Source organism: Phalacrocorax aristotelis, chromosome 10 (genome assembly GCF_949628215.1).
Source record: "Phalacrocorax aristotelis chromosome 10, bGulAri2.1, whole genome shotgun sequence".
Taxonomy (NCBI): Eukaryota; Metazoa; Chordata; class Aves; order Suliformes; family Phalacrocoracidae; genus Phalacrocorax; species Phalacrocorax aristotelis.
In genome coordinates, this window is record NC_134285.1 from 974042 (window position 1) to 998849 (window position 24808).

A 24808-nucleotide genomic window follows, 5' to 3' on the forward strand; every position below is an offset into this window, starting at 1 on the left:
TAATATAACATAAAAAAACAAACTCAAACTTTTGTTTAAAGAATCAATTTGATTGCATTCAAAGATTTTGTTTGAATTTGTTTTGAAATCAAAGACTAGAATACTGTTACTTATGACTGTATTTTTAATTTCTACTATAACTCACAGTCACATACTTTGAAAAATACAAACATGAAGGCCTTTAGAATAAAATGTCACCTAAGAATCAGCAGCTGCGTTGTGTTTTAATGGAATCTTATCTTTAGGCTTCTTAAGAAAATTAGAAAAATTGAGGGACCTCCTTGTCTCACAGGTGGCAGCTACAGGCCTTTGGCAGAAGCCTCACGGGGGAGGAGTACCACCCCCGGCTCCAGGCTCCTGCCACAGCCCCACCACGTCCCCTCCTCGGGCACAGCAGTGCCCGGCCCTCTCTGTTTCACAGCTGACTGGAGGAGGACAGAACTAAGGGGAGGAATGGCCAAGACATAAGCCAATTTAATGTACAGAGCACTGGGAGTAAAAGGTATTCAAAAGCTGTTAGATAAACTGGCAAGTTGATAAAAATCACCAGCACCATATCGGATTCCGTCAATTTAAGTTGTTAGCTGTATCAAAAAACCCAGGTCACTCAGAACAGATTCCTTGCACAATGTTTTGATGCATGCCATGTGACAACGGCTTATGATCAAAGATGAATTTCACCAATACAAAGAAGTAAAACAAATCTATTTCCATTTATTCCTTTTCCAATTTCCTGGTTTAAAAATAATTAAAAGACCTGAAAATGACCAAGCCTTTGGGGGGGCTATTTTAGCAAATAGCTGAGACTTTGTCAACAATTTAACGCACAAGCACTTAGCACATTTCTGTGGTCTAGGTACTGCAACAAGCTTCGAAATAGTAATTAAAGACATCTTCACATACCAAAACCTGTATAGCTACTGCCCAAATCATAACTTTTTGATCTATCAATATGCCTTTGGCTGCACCTGATTCATGCCAATTCCTCTTTACAGTTTAGAGCACAGTTCAGCCTGCACCTGAGGTGTGCTGATAGCAATGGGCGGAAAACCACCGCTTTTTGCTGCCAGTATATCATTATCAAGTCAACAAAGTAGTCGGAGAGTAACGGCACCACTTAGGGACACACACATCCTTCAGCGTTCTGCACACTGTATTTCAGCTTGTTTTTTATTGGCAGCTGAAGTGGGAAGTACACCTTACCTGAAGAGGTTTTTGATCCAACATACAGCACCCCCTAACATGGTCAGTGGAAGAGATTCTGTTTTCCTGCACTACTACGACTATTCACGTACAATTGCTCCTCTCAGATAAAGTAAAATCGTTTCTATAGGACATTCCATGAAATGCCCAGAGCTGCAGTAGCACGTTTAGGGCAACGCTGCAACGCAGCAACATTAATACTTCACTTTCCTGATGAAAGCTACTTTAAGACAAAGCGCATATTACTACCTGCAAGTCCACTGGATTCCGTTATCGAAACACTTTCGACTGTAAAAGAGCGCAACTAATAAACAAGCTACTTTCTGCCAAGCCAGCCCCTAAGCTACAACATGAACAAGACTTTGCAAGCAGTTCAAGAAAATTATATTTCTCATATATTCTATGCATTCATTTCCATAGCAAATACGGTAATTCTACTATGATCAGCAAACTAAATCAGAATCTTACCAGGTCATACGGTTATGCTAAAGAATATGCAGAGTTTACATTCGTATGCTAATTTCAAACTGAAATTAATCAGAATTGCAACAGAATTCCCTTGCCTTTGCTTTCCCAAGTACTACAGAGTAAGTTTTAAGCTATACAATTTATGCTGTCCAACATTTTCTGGTCCAGAGCTGCTTAGAAGACTAAATAATACATTAATATTCCAATATGGCTACTATAAATTCCAACACCCCTTAATCATTATCTTACTGTCTTAATCTGTTAGAAACAAGTTGCTTGTTTAATAAAAGTTTGTTCTGCACAAGGTATTTTATTTTAAATCATATTAAGGCAGAAATAGAATTTTAACAGGCTCACAGTCTATCACAGTTAATTTACTCGACTAGTAACAGCCAGTTTACAGAAACGACTATTAAAAATGACAGATTTTCATAAAGAACAAACCTGGTGAAAACCCACAAGGCAGGGGATGGTGAAGTTAGAGTTTACAGAGAGATTCCAAAGAAAGACGCTTCCAACTTGTGTTGCTTTCCCACTCTGCAGATTTCATTAGAAAATGGAGGAGAAGCATGGTGTCATTTTACTGCTCCAGGAGTGCTGCCTGCCAACTCCTCCTGGAGTAGGGGCCCAGTGACTTAAACTCCCCCTCCAATAAAAAAAAAAATGGCAGCTGTTTGAATAACTTTTTAATGCAGATGGAAAAGTTTCTCACTCGCACAAAATCAGCGTACAAAGATTAAATCGCCTGCTAAACCACACAAAGAACAGCACCAAGCTGTCATTTAAATGCTGCTTCTTGCTGCTGCTGAAGCTGACCTCTTAAAAATGTATTGTAATGCTCTCTCCCTGCGTGTCATGCCCCAAAGAGTTGTCAGTGCTGGAATGCTGAAGGGCAAACAGAGGAAGTCTGGCTTTCAAGCTGACACACGTAAGATGTAGTGCTAGAATTTTCGTTGTGGAAAAATGGCCGCAGCTGTAAGCTCAGCTAGCTGATCTGGAAAATATCTAACTGTTTGCCAATTCATTAACCCCTGAAGATCCGCACAAAGGTAAGTTGTATGCCATTCCTACGGGTAACTTTAACAGCAGGCATTTCTTATTCTGTTCACTTTTGCTATTTGCTTTCAAGACTTAAAAGCTAACATAACATTTTTCCAATCAGGAAAAGCATAGTTAGGCAAGTGAAAAAGAAAAAAAAAAACCACACATGACAAAAAACAGAAGACTTAGTGTATTCGGGCAATTCTGCTTCACAGAGAAGAAAATGAGTAAGAAGTTTCCAAGGTGGGAAATATGAGTCAAAGATTTCAATTCCACACCCAGCTATTTTTAAAAGCACTTTCCGTTTCAGTGGTTGATTCAAAGTTTATTCTGTTCTGCAGTAAAAGTAGTACTTTATGCCTCTGCCTTCTACAAAGCAGAGGAATTCAGAACAGAAGATTGACAGATGTTTTCAGCTCTAGCTTGTACTGTTTCGCAAAGCACAAAAGCGTTCAGAACAACTAACCACAACACTGGCACCAACATAAACACTGCTGTTCAAATTTCATACATTACTGCGAGGGTATTACGTACCTTCATTAAAGTGTGTGCAAAAAGGTATCTCATCTCCTAATGAAATCTCATTCTGCAGAAGCACACCATGATTACTGAGGTGAGCAACTACAACGAAACACAAATGTTCTGAAATAGCATTTACTTTAGTGCTTGGCTTATCGTTAGCTGCTTGTGGCCACAGTGCGGCTTACAGAGTCCTGTTTTAGGAGACATTCAGGGAAAATGGATTGATTTGTCTGTCTTTAATAGTACTGACACTAAACACAGCAATAATACATATTTTGCCAAGCTAGAAGGAATGCCACAGCAATTGATAATCATGCAGCATTCTCAACAAATAAGGACTTTCAAATGATACTTATTTCTTCCTAAAATACCTCGTACAAGAGCACTTGGAGGGCACTTGTTGATGTAGAAATTTGTTACGCTGGCTGCTGCACAAATCGAGAATCCTTCCACTTAGCAACTAAATAATACATTAATCTCCAACTCCTATGCACTGCCTCTTCCCTCTTTTAATAAAATCAGATGTATAAAACTAGACAGGTTAGACTATTTGAAATCCATGGGAATGACATACATGCATTTTTAACGACAACACTACAGTATTAAAATGCTACTTGTACCAGAAACATTTATATAAGCATGATCTTCATTACTTCCACCCCCAATCCTGAATAGGGGGAAAAAAAAACCCAAAACCCAGCACTATTAACTTCCTCGGGAGGTAGTCTTATACTTTTACGTGAACACCAGTAGCTCCTTCAGCTGGTACAATTTCTACCTTGGCTCCAACTACATTTTGGAGCCATCCAAACTACACTTAAAAACAAGAAATAACCTCCCTACCCACCCCCACCACTTAACCAGCTACTTTTCTGAAAGAAGGAACATAATTCTGAATTATTTAGAGATCCTATACTCTTGTATTTTATCTTCAGCTCATGCACAGAATAAATTATTTAAGACATTAACGCGATGGAAACTTGGAAACTAATGAAACATTAATTTGCATCCTGAATACAAGTAGGCAAAACTGTTGAAACAATGAAAGAGCTGTGTGTGCCATAAGCGTTGAATTTTGTTCCTATACAGACTTCTGCAAAAAGTTGTGTATCTGAATCCCACAACGTCTGTACTACTTCGGCCCGACTGCCAGCTTGCGTGTCTTTGACAACTCTAAATTCCTGCTAAACTTCCCAAAGTACCCTGTTAATAATAATGTAACATCGAAGTAGGAACTTAATACTTCCATCAGTAAACACTAGGCCTCCGGGGGGCGGGGGGGAGGGGAAGACTTACCCTGTCCTTCAAAAGAAAGTTTGGGTTTTTTTTTTTACTTCTATTTGAAGATTACCATCAGGTAGCCTACTGAGCAGAGATGCCCTGCTGTCTGCACGCTATTTTTGGCCATTTGCTTTTGCAGCCTCGTCCCTGACAGGCTGCACCAGCATCTCTGCGTCACAAGTACACAGGTCAAATGTTCATCCAAAATGGACGTTATTATTTACAGCAAAGTATTTTACCATTTTCCTTTTTCACTATCTTTTCAGATATATTTTATTATTTAAGAATAAAACCAAACCTACCAGATTTAAAGAATTGTGTTATCTTAGAAGCCTTATGGCCGGAATTTACAGAATAAAACAAAGGCTTAGCCTGTACTTCAGATGTAATGCTTGTACTTCAAATGAAATCCCATGCGCTGCTTGAAAAAGGGTGCTTTAAAAAACAATTGAGGAGTATTTATTAATTATACTACTCTTCCAGCACTTTTATTAAGTATCCAGTCCTGCGCCTAAGGACAAAGGTAGAATTCCCAACTGGTCCCAATGGCCAGAGGCCAGGACCCACAGCCAGCTTGGTGAAACCCACGTGCAGAACACAAGCTGCCACGAGTGACATCAGCTGCAGGAACAGTGCACCGACACTCCTGCGGCCACCATGCTCCAGCAGCTCCCTCTGCCTCAAGGGATCAACTCCATAAACAAACCATCAGCTTCCTTAACGCATCTCCCAGAAGAGCTCCCCAAGATGCAGAACCCGGGCTGCCCTCCTTCCCTCCACAGAGCATCGACACACACTGAAAACCCACTGGCTCCACTCAATCATTTGAAGGTTTTTCCCCCCCCCTTTTGAACACTCACACTAAAGTACACATTGCACTTAAATAAACTAGACGTAAATGTGTCTCCTGATACCTGGTAATTGGTACTGCAGTCCTCGGCAGGAGAATTGGCACATTTTTTATGTGGAGAACCTGCCTCCTCCATTTCAACCACACGCGAACTAGGATGCTTCTTCAAACACACACCTCGGTAACGGACACTTTCATTTGTTTCTTTGCCTCTTCTCAAGTGTAGTATGTTCTCTACCATTTTATTACCTTCATGCCAGAACGGCACTTCAAACACTTTTTGATTTTTCCAACAGTAATTGCATCTCTGCCAAGCAGGGCTTCCGAGCTCCTGTTTCTACCACTGCTCAAGTAAGTATTAAATTAAACCCAATGTTCCCAGAAAACAGGGATTCAGCAAGCACTCCACATGAACACTTATGCAATTATTATCCACTTCCCAACTAACATGTTATGAGCTAGAATTAAAAAGAAAGTGAAAAGAATCTTTTTTCCCCCTTTATAGAAGCCGGCTGGAATGGAGATCTGTATAAAACCCACAAACATTCAGAGTAACTGCAGCGTTCCCAGCCTGCCACTGAACATCGAAATTACAGCTTTCAGATACTGCCATCTTGATCATTTTGTCAGGATGAACTCCCCGCATGCAACAGTCAGTTAAAACTAGACATATCCATTACTTGTCTATCAAGCATTCCCAACCCCAGCTGCACTTAGAATATTTGGAAATTAAGTTCCAAACAGATCCATTATGTGGATCAATATATATATACACGCCCATACTTGAAGCGTTAAGGTGTTTGTGCACTTTTCAAACAAACCTAAAAGGGTATGGAAAAAAGCAAATATGGAAAAGAACAAGGTATTATATGCCTGGTGCTGTGCAAGTAATTAAGAATGGAAAACAGGAAGAACAGAAGACTCCAATGCCTGGAATAAACCCTTTGCCATTACTCTAGTCTTTTGCAGTCACTGTTTGAAAAAGTGCAACTGAAGTTTCAAGGACCCCATCTTTTAGTTTGAGAAGAGCTTTCAGGTGACCCACCTGATTCAACATATTTAAAAACGCAGAAATAACATACAGAATAGAAATAACTCTAAAGTAACTTACCTTTGATTTTTTGTTCAATGGCCTAGAAAAAAAAAGACATGTCAGTGATTTGGGCAGATAAGAGAAAAACCACATGTGCACGTGCCACTTCATAAAGCAACATTACTTTTGACTCTCGTCTTTTAAAATGTTTTAAAGTTATTTAATTATCTACTTCAGAAGTGTCTCTCTAACCAACCCATGCCTATTATTCCTTATGCCTAGAAAGCGGTTTCAATGTTACAGAAGACAAAATTAATTTGAAAGATAAGTACATGGAACAGACTGCATTAAATTTGCAAATTTCAGATGTTTGAAGTAGTTAAAAACTATGCCTGGAAGCAAGGAACCTCCACCACTTTTACTGCAGAATACAGCAGGGGCAGGAGAGGGAAGGACTAGAAATTTTAAGGAAGTAAGAAAGTAAATGCAAAAGCTTTAAGTCTTTCACTTCCAATATTCAACTGGTTACACCCGCAAAACAGCCAAGATGAGATCTATTTGAATAAAATTTTATCACAGGATAGAAAAGGGGAGAGAAACATTTCTTGTGTGGAAGCGCACCTTAATTGTAAGGGTTAACCATAAAACAGTGAAACTGACTTCATAAAGGACCTCTCAAAAGCATAAATCCTAGTTCTTCCTACCCAAAACTAGAGTCTTCTTAATTACCACTTTTAAAATGCACTATCTCCAAAGCCAAATAAGATTAATTTTGATATGGTCACTTTGGTAGCTGTATACAACCCATTTTAATGATGGGATTTCACATGTTCATAGTATGCAATAAATCTGCGATAATACTTAAGCTATGATCGTCCACGATTAAAACCTTGAGGAGAGAGGAAAAAGAGATCGCGTGAATGCAAGAAAAAAATGTATTGATTCACTGATCTGATGTAAGACTTGCTGAGATTCAGACATTGGCACTGTGAGGGCTGACTACTGAAACTTTATTAATGACTCTTCAGTGCCATGTCCTCACTTCTCTTAAAGAAATCAAGAGTACATTAACAGAAACACCCTCTTTTTCAACTTCGTACGCTGACAAAGGCAAGGATATGAACAAAAATCTGTTGTACTGTCCCAATAGTTCAAAATGTAGCCTCTTGCTCCCGAGAAACCTTGAGCACAAGCTTTCCATTTTTTTAAATTTATGCTCTTAGAGATTGCTAAATATAGCTAAAGACTGCAAAAGTCTCTTCTGTGAAAATCCACTCTACTAACAGTAATGCGTCAGCCCCTGGAATTGAGAAAGCCAAAATAAAGCCAATGGCTGCTCACAGAAGTGTATCAGAAACCCCACACCATGGCTGTTTTCAGTTTTGCCTACTGTACCCATATTACCCCGACTCCTCCACCACCACTGCCCCTCCCCTCCCCAAAGGCAACTGCTGTACTTAGAGCATGATGAAAAGCCGTGGTGTCACGCAGCAGCCCTTTGTTCAACAAATCTGCTTAAGAAAATTATTGTGAAGACTCGGGAAGTTTTGTTTGCACTTCAAACTCCAGGATAGTGTATGCACAGGACCTGACTTGGAACCAGGCATTCAAAACATGTTTGTAAACGACCACGAAAAGGTAAATGGAACACACAGTTGATGTCCCACGAAGGCTGCTCAGCTTCGGGATGCGAGCACTACTCAACTGAGAGGAGCTATGTTCTCTTCAGTGTCTCTGGGATTGCTGCTGTTCTCCTATTACTTTTAGTTCCAATTATTAAAGAATTATTAAAGAACTACAGTGTATGTAAAACCCAAGCACTAGCTCTTCCCTCCGTGGTACAATTACATGATGCCCTTTCGGTTCTTGTCATACCCTGCATGTGTTTAGAGCTTACCCTGGGGAGCTTGTACCCTCACACCCCCCTCCCCAACTGTGACCTGAGTTAAAAAGCAATTCATTAGCTTAGCACATGACCTGTGAAGAGGAAAATGAGACAACTTAGAATTTTTCAAAAATTTTTTGCTGTTTTTGACTACCCAGAGCACCCAAAGAGATCAGCAAAGAGAAAGGGTCATAGCATAAGGCTACTGGCTGCTTTTTATACTAAGGTGCTATTCTCTAAAAGAAAAAGAAATTGACCATATTTCAGCTAAGGACCTCCAAACTGCATCAGTACATGGCGCACAGTTAAATGCTTTAAAGCTTTTGCTAGAGAGACTATGGTTGATAATACAAAACAGTACATTCTCAAAACGAGCCATTTTGGTCAATCTGGAACTACTCACAAATATTAACAGAGCAGAAAAGGGATTCTGCCTTCCTTGTGACTGATGTTAACAAGTTTTCATTTTAATCTAGAATCAAGCCACATCTGTACTAGGACTTTTGCTTTTTTTTTTTAACAGCTACGTTAACTGGCAGTTGTTTGTTACTGTGGTTTTTCAGAGGTGTATTCTTTTTAATTTAGATCAAGTTTAAGCACCTCCAGGAATGCACCTGAGCACCCTTGTGGCATCCTACTTCCTTGTCCATAGAAGCCGCTTAAACTCCTGACAGACGAAGTTCACACACTTGACATTTGGTCACTCAGAGAATAGAGCACATCAATAAAGACCTGTGGCTTCTGAAGAACAGTCCAGCAGGTACTCCACAGCAGGAGAAAGTGTAAGCAAAACTTTCACTTTTAGGCAAAGGACTAGTCTCTTCAGTTTCTACAAATATTTACGCTTTTATTTCTACAAATTTCACTCCCAAACATGCCTTTCAAACTCATGAAAATACTAAATTTTGGAGGAGAAAGTTAGTGACAAAGAACCACTTATTTAAGATTCAAACTCTACAAGTAAACCAGTTCCTTTCCTGTTACAACTTCCAATTAAAAAAAAATCCAAGAGGAAAATGAGTTATAAATTTACAACTGAAGTCCAAAAATTATTATGCAGCTTCGCTCTCAGCTACTGAAAAGAACCTCTCATTCTGAAATATGAGCAAATACCTCTCCTAGGAGTATCCCTCCAGCCCTATTTCATTTAGATCTGTTGCAAGATTAGACATACCTAATTTTGTACAGGTGCACAATCAACACCTTTATTTAGGCCAACAAACAGGGAGGGCCGACACCTGGGTTTTGTCAATATCTAGCATTAGTCAACAGAACCTAAGAAAAACTGTTAGGCAGGTTTGCTTTGCTACCCCCAGTTAGCAAATCCAAGCTTGAAACAGATGTGGTTTTAAAACCATATTTACAAGTTCCTCTCAAACACAGGGTCAATATTTAGAATCAATGGCCATGATTAATATCTTGACAGGAAACCTGAATTCTGAAACGTTTACAAGCATTCCTGTGATGTTTCCATCCCAAAATACCTTTGCTGCCGATATTTTCATTTTTATCCACCTTCCCTAAAGCAAATTGTGTTATGACGTGTATGTTTCTACACTGAAGGACAAGAAGATATATTGAAGTAAGGATACACCTTGAAGCCACTATCTTAAGAAAAAAATGGTAATTTTATTCTACTAAAATGCACCAACACTGAGGAAGCGTTCAAACTTGAAACCGCTTCGACTGACGATCAGAAAAAAGAATGGCCACCTCAGAAGGATATTTAATCTCTGAAGAAACTGTACACAGAGCCAACTAAGATGTTCCACCTGCCAGTTACCACTAAGTAACTGCCAGCACATTTAAAGCTTCAAACATTACATTAAAAAGAAAACACTTCTGAGTAACAACAGCTAAACCAGTATTTGCTAGTAGTGAAGCATAAGTAACCCGCAAGCACGGCATTTTTAATTTTTTTTAGATGTTCAACATACCTTTTTTTGAGCAGCTTCCTTCTTCTTCTTGTCTTCTTTTCTCTTTTTCCTTTCTTCCATCAACTGTTCTTCCTCTTCTTGCACTAAATCCCTGAACCACACAGTTTGTAATTAACTCTCCAAAATACAATCTGTACACACTTAGATTCATTTTAGAACAATTATTTCACAGTTACTCAAAAGGAACTGGGGAATTTTACTTCTAATTGGATAATATTTCTATAGGGACTATGCACTTCCACTGCAAATCACAAGTGACAAAACTTTAAGGGCAGATGCAGTGTCAAGCTACACGGAATATTTTCTTTTCCCCAAAAGTTAAAATGAAGGCTTAGACGATGATTTGGTTCAAAAGCCAGTGCAAATTCAGATGTTATTTAACCTCTACCAGCTATTGCTAATTCGTACGACTGAGCTCTCACGCATCACATTTCCCCCCGTCACATGCAATCCGCTCCCACCCAGCACAGAGTCTGACCACGCTGGGCATGAGCCAGGCGCTGGGCTCCCCCGAAGCCACACACACCCTTTCGCACCAGCACCGGTGCCTAGACAGCCACGCAGCAATTTGCATCAGCTCGCTGATCTAAACGCTGCCTCTGCCAAGAAACAAACAACACACGCATTTTCCTGCCTGAGCAGTGAGCCAGTTCCACTGGCGGTGTATCCATACGGCATAAGGACACACGAACTAGCAGGAGCATGGACTGAAGAGCATGGTCAGCCCAGAGCTTTCAACAGCAGAGCAGTTTTAGAACACATTAAATGAGTGACAGAACTGTAACTTGACAAATGTGAAAACAAAACCTGTCACATTAATTTGAATTCACTTAATACAAAGTTTTACACACTAAAACAGAAGGCTTAGCAGCAACACCGCTTTCCAGATTCCACTGCCTTCTCTCTTAAAAACAGAGTTCAGCAAAGGCAAGACAAAAGGGAGAAGAACATGGAGTGTATAAAAAGCAGAAAGAACTAAAGACACACAAGCACGCTTGCAAGCTACCAGGGTCAGTAGCAACTAATATCCGATACAAATTTAACGATAACAAATACAGACTTTTCTATAAGGCCATGCTTGGAGAGATGAGAATGAACTCCACACAAACACAGCTGACAGAAAAGACCGTGGTAACAGGCATTCAAAAAACCCCATTTGGGCTAATCGTGCAAAAAGCTTGTGACAACACAGAACATGCAACTGAAGACCAGTTAGCTGTTTCATACATGTGAATGAGTACAATCGCTCACAGAAAGAAGGATTCTGAAGTTTAGAAACCAACAATAAAGTGGAATATAAAAATAAAACAGTGGCAGCAGTTTGCTTTTATTAGAACACTTTAAGATAGAGGGAGAGGGAGCCTACTAATACTCAGTTACTTCAAAGTCTGAGGTTCGGAGAATAAAGCATTCTTGTGTACTAGAAAGCCTATGTGCAACTCTTCTTTGCCCTTTCAGGGTCAGGAATGTTTTTAAGTTCAAAAGCTTTTGGCCCATAAGCCCTGACCATACAGTCAGGTGGATAAGATTAAAAAAATAGGTTGAAAATGATTTCCCAGGTCTTTCTGAAGCACATATCTAGGCTACACCACACATCCCTCTGATGTCCTGAATCTTAACGCCAGCTCCACAGCACATCTACCCCCTCGCTGGGCAAACCACATCCTTCAGACGAGCCCTGATTTCTACGATACTTTGAATGGGGTGTAGGAACAAACTCCACACGTGTTAAGTAAAGGAAGACAACGCCAAATTTATTCTTTGAATAGTGTTCAGAGATTAGTGTAAGTCCTCTGCTTTACATTACTGGTTCACGTGTAACTGGTGCTCTCCCCAGTCTGTACACACTTTCTATCTGATCAGCTGCAGCTGAAGTAACAGGAGCTGCTCAGGCGAGCTCCGGACAGTAAAACTGGTTGGATTCCCATAGGTGATTTACTCTTGCAAAAGAAAAAGCTGAGAAACAACTGATGGAAGGGAATTTACAGTCCTGTTTGTGACAGGTGGCCTTGTCCGATATCTATCTCCAAAATTCAGCTTTGAACATAAAGAGCACTGTTTTTATCTTTGCCATGCTCTTCACATACTAAGTAAAGCAGAACAGAAAACATTTTATTATGCAATTACTTTGATTGTATTAAAATCTCCTTTAAAAGGGTCACCCTCATTTGATGACAAATGGTTGCATGTACTCATACTACTGAACAAAAGACAACCTTGTTATACAAAACTTCTGGGGGAGAATGAACTAGCAATGTCAATAAGGGACAGTCAATAAATAGTTTACTTCTGCCTAGAAACACTGGACTCCTTTTTAAACCCCCAACTACAAACCTCCACTTCCAAATAGGTGTTTTTTTTTTAAAAAAAAAGTCTGTGTGAGAGAAGCAATGCCAATTGAATGCAAGATACTCCCCACAAGTATTAAAACTTCCATTACTTAGAGATATAAATGATTGGTTAATTCTACTTTCAACACAGCTCAAAGCCCCTTTCAAAATGAGTGCAGGCATCAGTTTTGGTTTCTTTAAAGGTTTTTTCTAAATCCACATGTGACTTCCCAGTTGCCCAGTTCCACTGTGGCAAGTTCATACAGCTTCCTCCCTTTTTAATTAGAGAAAACAGCACTCCTACAGCACCTGCCTCTCGCCGTAGGTGGTGCCAAGGTAAGGAATCCTAAACAGCAGCTCATCAGCTCTTCTCTTTATGGCAGCCAGCAGCTAATTCTATTTTGCTTTCTGCACAATGCTGCCATTCTTTTGGAAGAGGCAAGTACCACGTTATCGCTGCCCATTTGAGTTCTACCTGTAGGACTTCAAAACTGGTCTTCTGTCCCACTGTGAGACTCTTCAGCAAGATGTGGAAAGTGGTTCTGCTCCCAGTAGGGACAACGCTGTAGTAACGATACTTCTATTTAAATTTCAAAGCTTGTGGCCACTTGCCTATTATTAGTATTAGTTTCGAACAAAAAGAGATATGGTAGTACTTTCACGTGACACTCATTGTGGAAGAAAAAGCCTGCAATACTTTAAATATTTATAGGGCACAGAAACTTCTGAGACTATTAATGTTAGCACACAGGACAAAAAATCATATGACTGCACTTTGGGTAACTCAAGCATTTTTCTCAAATCTATTGTTATTACTATTAATGCTGCCAGAAACCAGCTATACTTTATCTGGATGGTAAAAATCAATTTGTCTGAGGGGAGGAAAGTTTTATATTCACAAAATTAACAAGTATTTATTTTCTGAATTACAAACATATTTTCTGATTTCTCTCTGTAAACAGAAAACCTTTGGAGCATGGCTACATGTATCTGTACAGCAACCAATACAAACAGAACTCCGTTTTCATCCCTACTTGCTGAGATCTTTGTTCTCGCTGCAAATCCGGTTTCGTCCTCTACTTGTTTCTCTTCCCATTCCTCCCTTCTGTTGGAGAAACACTTATCATATACCCAGTATCCCTTTTCCCCTCTACCACTTCTAGGGTTGCTGCTACACGCACCCATCAACTCATGCCGCATGTGCTAACAAAAGCAGTGTGACACTGCAGGTATTTACCAGAGGTAGAGCTGCAGCACGCTTTGACAACAAGCAGCCAAATAATACCAGTATTCTTTCCACCCTACACATACAGTAGCTCTGAAAATGTTCCACAGACCAAATTCTGTCTTTTACGATCTTCTAATAGGAGAACAAGCATTAGTTATTTCTTTTTTAAAATAATTGCTTTTGATGTGTTAAGATATGCAAAAAAAACCCTAAAAATGTTATTTCTGACACCCCTCTATTTCAGTTGCACTGCAAGACAGATCACAAACTAACACAACATCGCTATTTTGCATTTTATCAGTTTTATCATCTGGCTGCAAGATTCATGGAGGACTGTCTTACTGCAAAAAGCAATCTTGCATTTGCCATTAGGTATCAAAAATTATTTCACAGACAACTCAGAGGTTAGTCACGTAACTTCAGAAAACAATCACACTTGGCCAGTATCATCTAAAGCAACCCCTTGGATACTTGGCAAGTTGGAGGCAATGCCAAACCCACAGCGATGCCTGTGCACTATAAAGGTGGTACATAAGCGAGTTCTGTCCATCTCTCTGGCATCCTGAGCATTTGTAATCAAACTCAATTGGTAACACTGACCCTCAGTTTGAATTAATTTGGAATAGTCCAATTTGTAACGGGTAAGCAATACAAGCAGCACATAGGTCTGAAATCAGTCTAGAAAACATAGCTTGTATAGATCACAGTTCATTTTTACAGAACATGATTCATTTACAGCTGACTCCGTACAAAGAAGAGTCAGTGATCTGCTGCTCAGGAAGACAGTATTTCCTGAAATACCATCAAGAACAAGAGACATTTAATCCAACGGAAAAGGGTAAGTACCCCATCTTCCTCCCATGGTCAGGAAAAGCCGTGTCCAGAGCCCGCCTCCTCTCACAAGCCTGCGTGCGTGGTGCACAGCTACCCCGCACAAGCGCTGCTGGGCCGACACCTCTCAGCAGCACAAGTTCAACACGTGCATGCTCTGCGAGCAGTTCTCTGCCCGCCTTCTCCCAGGATCACCCCAGGAAAGCACACCACCACAAGCAGGCTGCACAACGGGAATTCCTGACACCTCCCCACAACACCCGCTTTCCCAAAGGCTACTTGGACTCGAGGAGGGAGCAAGCTGTGATCCCGAGTAACTGCTCTGAAGCAGCAGCCTGTTCGGGTCGCTCTCCTTGCTGGGGTCCTGTGCCCCAGGTCTCCCCAGCACCGGGCGTGCACATCGGTGTGAGAAGGGGTGAGCTGCAAGACCTTGGCAAGAGATGACACCTGGGGAACAGGCTGTTGCTGTCAGAAACAGCCCGTCTGAACCTTGCCCCTGCTAGGCTGTGGAGCCCTGGGATGCAGCCCAGCTCCCTCTTGACCCCCACCTGCACCAACTCTTCCAGCAAGCCAAACACAGGCTATGGGCCTGTACAGGTTGAACAGCTCTGACGCAGGAAGTGTACCAACACCGCAGTGTGGTACGGTACATAGGATTGCCTATGGGGATAAAAGGTTATTTGCAGGATTTCCAATAAGCTGAGAAGACTTCTAAGAGTTAAGAAACCCACCACCGCCTTGTTTTGTATAACAAATTGCAGCGTGTCACATGCAGAAACTACATTAACTGAAAAAATCACTCCGCTTTTAGAAGCAAGCTGTAGCCCTTTACAGAGCAAGCAGAATACAAAGTAGTACTTTTTTCTGTGAAAATAACTCATGAATCCTGCTACAACTAAATCAACAAGATTGCATTTTATTTTTAGGCTACAGATGCCAACAACCAACATACCAATAGCTCGAATATTCTACCCTCAGCAACATTTTTTTGTTTCCACACAGGAACAATAAAACTCCTAACTTATGACACTGTGATCATTCTATTTTCATGTATTTAAGAAAAGCAGATTTTAGCTTACAAACATGTAGAACATGTAAAAAACCTCCTATCATTCACATCAGGACCCTAGGTAACCCCTGAAAAAAACAACTACCCACCTATAGCGTGTAACATGTTTTCAAAAGAGTATTAGATTACCATTATAATGTTAAATCTCAGCGACTGGAAAGCAAAACTAACCCGTTGTACAATTAAACAACAACAGTGAAGCCCACGTCCTTCACTGAAAACTGAACCTTTCAAGGAAGGCAGTCCTATTACCACTGCCTTCTTACATAAACATAAACCTGAAATACAAATTCAGATCTGCCTATTAAGTCAGGCTAAAGCAGAACCCCTGAATTTCCATCTGTCACAGCGAAAGCAAAAGTTTCCTTTATTCTTTCTAACACATTAATACACAACCCTCTCGACAGACAGCAAATGATCATATTTATGCATCAGATTCCAACACACATTAGAACATATATCAAACAAGCTACATTTTTAATGCTACTCCTTGAGAAACAGAAGCGTTACGTACTATCTCCCATTTATCATCTTAGACTTTAATAGCTACCTATTCCTGCTAAGTACTCAACGCTTCGTATTATCCGCTGCGCACAAACTATCAGCAGCTTCATGTTACTTTACGGCGCCTAACGAGACACAGTGCACCCAGTCGCACAGTGACAAGACAAAGCCAGAAAATTAACAAGTTCTTTTGCTGGGCTTTTCCCTATATCTGGGTAGATTTACCACATTGACCTCCTCTGGCAAAAGCGCTTGTAGCAGCACGCTTGGCCCATCAGCTGGCCAAACGATGAGCAATGACTAATTCTGATTTGTAACGTGAATATATAAGCAGACTTCTGTTATATCCCCTATCAGCCGTCCAGCTCTCACTAAAACACACGTACAAGGAATTTCCTTTTCCTCCTATATAATTGGATTAGCTTGTTCAAGGTTAAATGGTCTTAGCAGAAAATGCAAACCTTATTTTTCGGTTTAGATCAAGTGAAAATAAAATATGCACACCGTACAAAATTCACATTTGAGACCAAAGCAAAGGCCTTCAGTTTAAATAGCTTAACTTGAAAGGAGCTCTATTTCCAAGTGAGACCAAATTAAAATGGATCTTGATCTCAGGAGAGACTCCACATTTGATGGCTCTGAGAACATACAAGTAGAAGTTGGTATTATCTGCATCATTTTAAATAGACTGTCAGTTAAATATTTACCATTATCTATATAAAAACAATTTTTTCTTCAGTTTTAGTGTACCTCACTCAGCATAATTCTTGGTTTTTCCCCCTCTTATACAAACTACCAAAACACTTTACTCAATTAAGCCATTAAAAAAAAGTAGTACTTTTAAATTTTCTAGGACAGGTATCACTTCAACAAGACAGAAAGTGCCTTGTGATTCTGGATGATGTTTGATACGGAGTCTTTCACTTCATTACTATCACAATCACATGCCATTAAATGAAGAGCAGCTACATTTCTTACTTCTACAGTCAGCTTTTACTACTGCTTCTCCATCCTAAGGTCTGATAATGCTAGTTTTATTTTGGCATGGCTCGATTTGTTGTTTGGCTTGCAAACTGGAAAAAAGCTGTAATGCTCAAAATGTAAACATTTCAGGCAATATTTGTATCAAATCATATTTCACTTATTACTTTAGTTCTTGAAAAAAGTTCCACTAATCTTTAATTTCAAAAGCTCCAGCTTGGCAATGTAAAAATATCTGGGCTGAAACAGACATATTTAAACTCTATTCATACATTACAGAAGAGGAGAATCAAGTATATCATGTCCCTGGAAGATGTACTGAGTGTGCAATAATCGATGCTTGTGCAGCATGCTATCTTTGCTGTTATGATATACAAAAGGGAGACATGTAATGCCACAAAAAAATTACAATTCTAGTCACCTCACTGACGAAATTATGGTCACAAGAAGAATTTTGACACAAATTAGTATCTAAGACATAGCACTGCATTATTATGATTTGAACTCAGTATTTATCTCCGGTTGACAGCGTCTGTTACTTGCACACAGCAAATTTCAACACCAAAATAAAAGAGGTCGCCATTCACCATTAATGCCAGTTACCTGGCGCTCACCAAAACTGAACTACCTATGTGACAGAACTGCGTTCCTTGGGTTTCTGGATTCCTCAAGGCAGCACTAACAGTTAGAAATGCCTCTCCACACGCTGCTAGAGAGGCCAGCACTGTTAGAGATACTCAGGTACCGCGTTTGCTAGTGGAGCGGACACCTTCAAAGCGCACTCTCAGACCACTCTGAAGTCACGCTGCCCCACAAGATGGTGCTAGCACATTTTTAAAGACACTGCTACCATCGCCAACAAATGCTTTTAGAAGCATGAGGCTGCGAAGGGATTCTCCCAAGGGCAGCAGGTGCTAGTTGTCCTCTGAAGCACTTCAAACGCTGCAGACTGCACGAGGGTTTTGGTGTCGGCACGATGGCCCTCCGTGCTGAACGCATCGAGGGACCGAGCTTTGCGCTGGTCCCAGCCAGCGGCGGGCAGGGGGTCACACAGGGGAAGCACCTTGCTGCTGGACAAAGGAGACCAGTTCAACAGCCAGCCCACCTCTTAGTGGCCCTGCGTCACTAACGGAAGGAAGAAAAGGTATTTATTAGTCCGTTTCTGAAAAGGACACGCATCATTCAGCCTATTTACTGACAGCAGGACGCAGGAGACACTGATAGCATGCCTGCTATTGAATCTCCAGCCATTAACTTCTGCGTTAACTATTTATGGATTTATTTTTTTTTTTACTTTTTATTCATTTAGTACATGGAGTAAACATACAAGTAAGAATTAGAAGCGTTTATACACAGTGGCTGTTGAAACCACTCTAAAATTCCCAGTGAAAAATATGTAAAATACATTTAAAAAAGAAAAAAATCCTTTCCACCATTTGCTTTTCTTCTAGTTATAAATTAACTCGCAATGCTACAGGTGGAACACTGCCAGGCAACTACATTTAAGTACCTGGAATTGAAAGATCTTTTACAATTCTGCAAAGATGGTAAACACATATGCATGCGCTACGTATTCAACCTATGTCCAATATTCCAGACAGTCTTTCAAATATACTGCTGAGACTAAATTTTGATAGTTTTCCTGTATTCTGACCTACAAGTTCCCTAATCTTAAATTTTTTGGAAGTATGCAATTACATACAACTGCCAATAAAAATTCCTTCTCAGTTTCTATTAAAAAAAAAGCTAGCTTTTCTACTAAACAAGAATCAATTATAAAAAATGTGGATTTTGATTAAAAATGGATCCTCTAGTTCCTTTATCAATGCTTCCCTCAAGCCAGCGTACTATACCAAACCCAGCATGTTTATGGAACAGAAACCCGTACTTCGAAGTTAACAAAAAAACCACCCACAAAACCAACCAGTGCCTTACATGGAAACACTTTGGCAACTAAAACCACTCAGCATATTACACAGGAGCAAAGCAAGCCTCAGGCACCGATAACAAAACAAAAGCACTTGTTTACAGATGTCGTGTGTGTGTGTTAATTCTTCCCTGCTATTAATGTATAGAAGACATGCTGCCAAGCTAAAAACTGCAACAATTACTTCAATGAATAATTTATTAGTTGATGAGTGTCAGCTACTTTCTTTTTTTGCTTTTAAATACCTCAGTCTTTAAATTATCGCCTTAAAAGTGGAGTGATAGAATCCTAACTACCATGTCTACCACTGCCAATTACTTGGGATACACTCATCTCCCCAATTTTCCTAACACAGAAGCTGCTCGACAGAGCTCTGTTCCAAACTACAAGCACAATAAAATACACCACAGTTCTGGAATAATGTTTGTGTTACAGTTTTGCCCTGAAGTTTCATCTCAGACATTCGCAGCTACACAAGCGTGCAAAAGAAATCTCTTTCCCAAGAAATTTATCATCTAAATAAACAGGACTTCAGTAGCAGCAATAAACAATCCCTATCTTCATTTAACAAATGGGGAACCGAGAAAGATATATTAAACTGCTTCTCCCTAATCACACTGGTCCTGCAGCATATCTGTAACAGATGCACAAACCTAAACAACTGCGAAGTCCAGCACCTTAACCCTAAGACCAGCCACACTCTAGACTGCTTCAGTTTTATTAATGCAGCTGAGAAGTATACTGCACGGTGGGGGTTTGCTGTAAGACTAGACAAAGGAGAGGTAAATGCGAGTTACCTGCAAGTTATGGGGACAACCTGACAATTAGGCATGACCTGAAAAAGTGTGCGTAGAGAAGAAAGGAATGCATAATTTTGCCTAAGCATCTCTACAGGTGTTGAAAAATATGAACAGAATGCTGTCTCTTCGCAATAAACTCTTCCCATTTGACAGCAGAAGCCTTCCCATAAGAAGTTTATCAAGAAAAAACCCACCACCACCCCCAAACCCAACAGAAAAATCAAGTGCTTAAATACCAACAGAAATGACTACATTTCTCCCTGTTTCTCTACACCCCTAACATTGACCCATCTCATTTTTCTTCTACAGCAAATAAGGAAAGCCTCTTGGAAATGCAGTGGTTATTCTAACATGGAAGAGTGAAAAAAAAAACCAGAAAAATAAAATTGTACAGTAGTAACTTAGTAGAACACATGGATGAAATCTAGAGGTATACATGATTTTAAGTAGAAAGTTTGCTCTCCCAGAACATGGACAGTCTGCAAATGATGCAGATGGAATCTCTGGAGCAGAAACACAGGTAAATGAAAGCAGTGTGCGAATCTTCCCTACAGTTTGCATGCTCGTGAAGTGGGAGTCAAACTCCTGTGTTTGGAAAAAAAAAAATATTGTGAACATATTTCCGATATTTACCTTCTCTCAGTTCCACATAAATGAGGCAGGAAAGCCCTGTTTACCAAACAGAATTAAAAAGTTATTTCTTAAATCAGAATAACTAAATGGTGGTTTTTACTGCTCCCAATTTTAACCAAATGTAAAGCCTTACATTTCTCCAGTTAATAATGGACAGCCCTGGCTCAGAGGTAGGCTGAACGGGTGACATTTAACTGGTAATGTTACACAGCAATACAGCGTGCGACAGATTGATTTGAATTACTGTTGCAAATCGTGCACTATGGTTATTTTTGAGACTGGGGTATTTGCATAGGACAGACATGGACGCATTTTAAAGAGAACAGAGTCCAAATGAAGTTTGTTTTCCAAAAGGCCAAACAAGCCAAATTGCTAACCCTGAGTTTAAACCAGTAGTCACTACAACTGGATAAGCAAGCTATAGCAAAAGCTGCAATACTTATTCTATTACAAACCTACAGTCTAGGCCAATATTCCTAATAATATTAAAAAAGAGTATTTGCTACCCATTAATTTTAAGCATAAACTCCAAAGGTGACTTCAGAACTTACATGAAGCAACGCCACCAACCCATTGAGTTGACAGTGTTTACACACTATGCCATTTTAGATGAACGAAAACCGGAGCATAGGTTTATTTACCTTTCCCAGGAAAACATATTTGCTTTTTCACAATTTGGCTAGGTCACTACAAATTTAATAAGATCATAAATAATGACATCAGAGAAAGAATGAGGGCTATCTGTTGAGCTCTACAACAGTAAAACAATTAATCAGGCCTATCCCAGAGTAGGCATGCCACAGTTTTATCAAGTTATACACTCACATGACGACAAGTCCCTCACTAAACATAAGCCAGTTAGAATACAGCTTTCTGAAAACAACTGGTATATTAACTTAAACCCAGTTCTGAATCTTTTAAATGAATAAAACGTATACCTCCGTGTCAGAAAACACGGAGACCCATTCTGTATCAGAATTTACTCAGCAAGCCTTGTTCTGTCCCCGACCCTCAGGAAGCACTGAGTTTAGGCAGTCCTGTAGTTTACTTTCACTTCTCATCACTATCTGCCCCGCCTGCCAGAGTGACAAGAGATCTGCTGACTTTCTGAGACCTGCACCAGAATATTGTTTTGAACTTAGCACTCTGTCCATCTGAATAATAACAGTTCTGAAATCGCTTCTGGCACCAAGCACGCGCTGAGTGCTTTCCACAGAATGTCAATGATTTAATTCCCGCCATGGTGTTTTGGTACCTTTTGTGGACAGATTACTTAGCGAGTTGCATTTTGAAATTAATCTCTCCAAGTAAAGTCCATTTAACAACAACCTTGACATTGTATTTAAAAGCAATATGCTAAGTGTATCTTAGGGATTCCATATATTTCAGCAACAAAATGGGAAAAGTTATTAATGCTTAAGCATATTACAGAAAAATAGAAAAGACACACACTGACAGCAGGGGAATGCCAGTCAGTTTTCACAGTGTAATCATAAATCAGTCGGGAAGTTGGAGAATGATTAGGCATGGTAAATAAGGAAAAAAGCAAAGTACCAGAAACTAATATTCTATCAGCTATATGCAGGGTTTCAGCACATTTCAAATGGCCCTAGAAGAAGTCCCCTTAAAAGTTTGCGAGCAAAAGTCCATTTAAGGTCTCATTGAAAAAGAACACAAAAAGAAAGTAGGACAAAAGTAAAAAACAAAGAATGTAGACAACAGAAAGAGGTAGATATTTGCAGGAAAGTCACCATACTAAAAGTAAATGGTGCAGAAGAAACAAATTCTTAAATACAAAACTGATGTATTTTACTGGCACAGAATGCTTAATTCAACATAACTCTAACTCTACTCACGAGCTAAGTGATGTGAAAAAGGAACTGCCCAGCCTACAAAGTTCTCAAATACAAACTACGTGCTAATGGCAAATTCACTGCCTCCAACACTTCATGGAAAGAGAGGCAAAAACTTGGCAGTTATATGGCGCTATACGGTTTATTTGAGTTCAAAGCAAGTTTCTTGCCAAAACCAACCACTTCTTGCCTCCCAATAATATTTGCCTGAACTGTGTAGGAAAAAACCAAACAAATCCTTCATTCATTTTTTAGCTCTTGTTAGGTATTCCAACTTAGGAGAGAAAAGTAAGTTATTTTTCTCTTAAAAACCCTACCCTATTAAAGAAATTCTATTACAGATCCTAATACTGTTATTATGCAAAAGAAACTATGCTAAAAACGTGTTTAGTCTATAGAACTAATTAAAATTGCAGAGATCTCTCTATGCAATAGAGGACATTTTCAAATTCAGGGGTTTTTTTATCCTTACAATTAACATGAGATTACAGCTCCAGATAAAGCCCACAATGATTTCTAGCCCAAGGCCAACTCTTGTTCCAAACTGTAGGAGTGAATTTAAATGAGTACCTTACCTGCTTAGTTTTCTTTCGACTTCTTTGGTAGCTTTAGCTTCCAATTCTCTAGAACAGAAAGTGGTGTTGGTTTCCATGTCAACAGTAATGCAGCACAAAGCAAAAAATAAAACTGGAGCGGGGTTAAGATACACGCTGAGCTCCATATGTTGGTATCTCGGGAGGAAACGGGGAGACCACAGATTGCCAAGCAATCAAGTGATATGTTTACCCGGGGACAGGGAGGCAAGCGGGGCATAACCAACACCAGCTAACCTTTCGCTACTGCACAGCCTCTACTTTAGCGGTTCAAGCGCTTTAAGGAAAACAATTCTGCTGCATCACTTGGGCTTGAGCACCCGTGCGAGGCAGAGCGGCGGGGAAGCCTCCCTGCCCTCTCAGCCCGCCAAGCCCGGCGGCTGACGGGGCTGCCGGCGCCGCGGGAGCACGCAGGAACGCGGGGCGGGGGTCGAAGCTCAGCTCCGAAGAGAACACGCCGCTTTGGGGCGAACGCCGCGGTCCCTTCAGGCCGCCCCCCCCGCCCCGCCGCCGCTGCCGCCCCGCTCCCGCCCGGGAGGGCACCGCTCCCGCGGGGCGCCCGCCGCCTCCCCCGTCCCCGTCCCCAGCCCGGGCCGCGGCGGGGCCGCCCCGGGGCGCGGAGGGTCCCCCCCGCCTCCCGGCCCCTCCCCCGCCCGCGGCGCCGGGCCCCCGCTGGCGCCTCAGCTCGGCGGCGCCCGCCCTTCCCTTCCCTCCCTTCCCTCCCCGGCCCCGCCCGCTACCTCATGTATGTAAAGTGCTCGGAGTCCGGCCCGGCGTGGCTGCGGCCCGGGCCCGGCGCTGGCGCGGCGGCTCTAGGCGGCCTGGGCCCGGCACTGCGGAGCGGGAGGGCCCGGCAGCTGCTGCTGCAGCACCGCCGCCATTTCCTGCCTCCTAACCCGGCCCGGTCCGGCCCCGCCGCGCAGGAAGGGAAACCCCGCCCCGCGCGGCACTTCCGGGGCGCCGCGCTGCCCCAACATGGCGCCGCAGCAACCGCCCTAGCAACGGGGCGGCGGGAGGCGAAGCGGCGGCGCGCCGATATGGAGGCCGGCCTCGAGGGAGGCCGAGCCCGCTCGCACGGCCCCGCCGGCCCCCGCCCCGGGCGGGCGGCAGCGGGCAGTGACAGCCCGGGGGGGCGCTGCCTGCGCTGCGGGAGCGGATCCCGAGGTCGCGGGGTTCCCGCCTCGCCGCCCCGCAGCGGCGCAGCCCCGTCACCCCGCAGTCACCCCCAGGGTGCCTGGGGACGGGGCCACTTTCGCGGTGCGCTGTGACCGCCGGCCAGGGCATCGCTTTTGGATTGAGTGCGTCACCGTGGTTCTCCTGAAAACACACGTAATTCCAAGCGGTATCTCGTGCAATGAGGCATCTGTCGTATTCCATAGGATGCTCTGTCATACGGAAGAGGACAGCCGCTTCCCCGAGCGATGCAGGGCGAGACACAGACAGGAACATAACCCATGTTTCCACGCGTATTGCCCCTGCGTGGTGCAGCTCTTCCAGTTCCTGGGCACTGCTGGCGTGCTCAGCTCTCTTCCAAGCTTTGGGGTGTCACCAAGACTGAGGGAAAGTGTTAATGTCTAAATAACCACCATACAGCAAGACAGGCCTTTCTTTTATCCTTCCACTGACTTTATTAGGTTGACAGAGGGAACTGAAAAGTATCCGGCCCTTGCAAACCCAGCGAGAAATTGATTTATGTGAACACAAAGCTTAATCCAAAAAGTACACAGAGGTATAGTAACTTCAAATACATAAAATGAAGAGGGAAGAATATATGAGCCGCAGTCTGTGTTGCTGTACTTGACGTCAGTAAAATTACCCCAGAAATTAATTTAGAAAAAA

The 24808-nt window shown here is 41.6% G+C and overlaps 1 protein-coding gene across 8 annotated transcripts in view; it reads right to left on the reverse strand.

Moving 5' to 3' along the window:
• The window catches only part of TNRC6A (trinucleotide repeat containing adaptor 6A), a 53664-nt gene extending 29793 nt beyond the window's left edge, over positions 1–23871 (reverse strand). For 3 of the 8 annotated variants that reach the window (XM_075104576.1, XM_075104574.1, XM_075104572.1), the window contains exons 1-5: positions 23710–23866; positions 22952–22999; positions 20524–20559; positions 10221–10311; positions 6477–6498 (exon numbers count right to left, since the gene is read on the reverse strand). In XM_075104576.1, coding sequence (XP_074960677.1) covers positions 6477–6498; positions 10221–10311; positions 20524–20559; positions 22952–22999; positions 23710–23714 — 202 coding nt within the window. In that variant the 5' untranslated portion in view covers positions 23715–23866. Of the gene's footprint in view, positions 1–6476; positions 6499–10220; positions 10312–20523; positions 20560–22951; positions 23044–23206; positions 23226–23709 lie in introns of those variants that run through there. The other 5 variants (XM_075104570.1, XM_075104569.1, XM_075104577.1 and 2 more) reach the window with 4 other exon arrangements.
• Between the last annotated feature and the right edge of the window lie 937 nt (positions 23872–24808).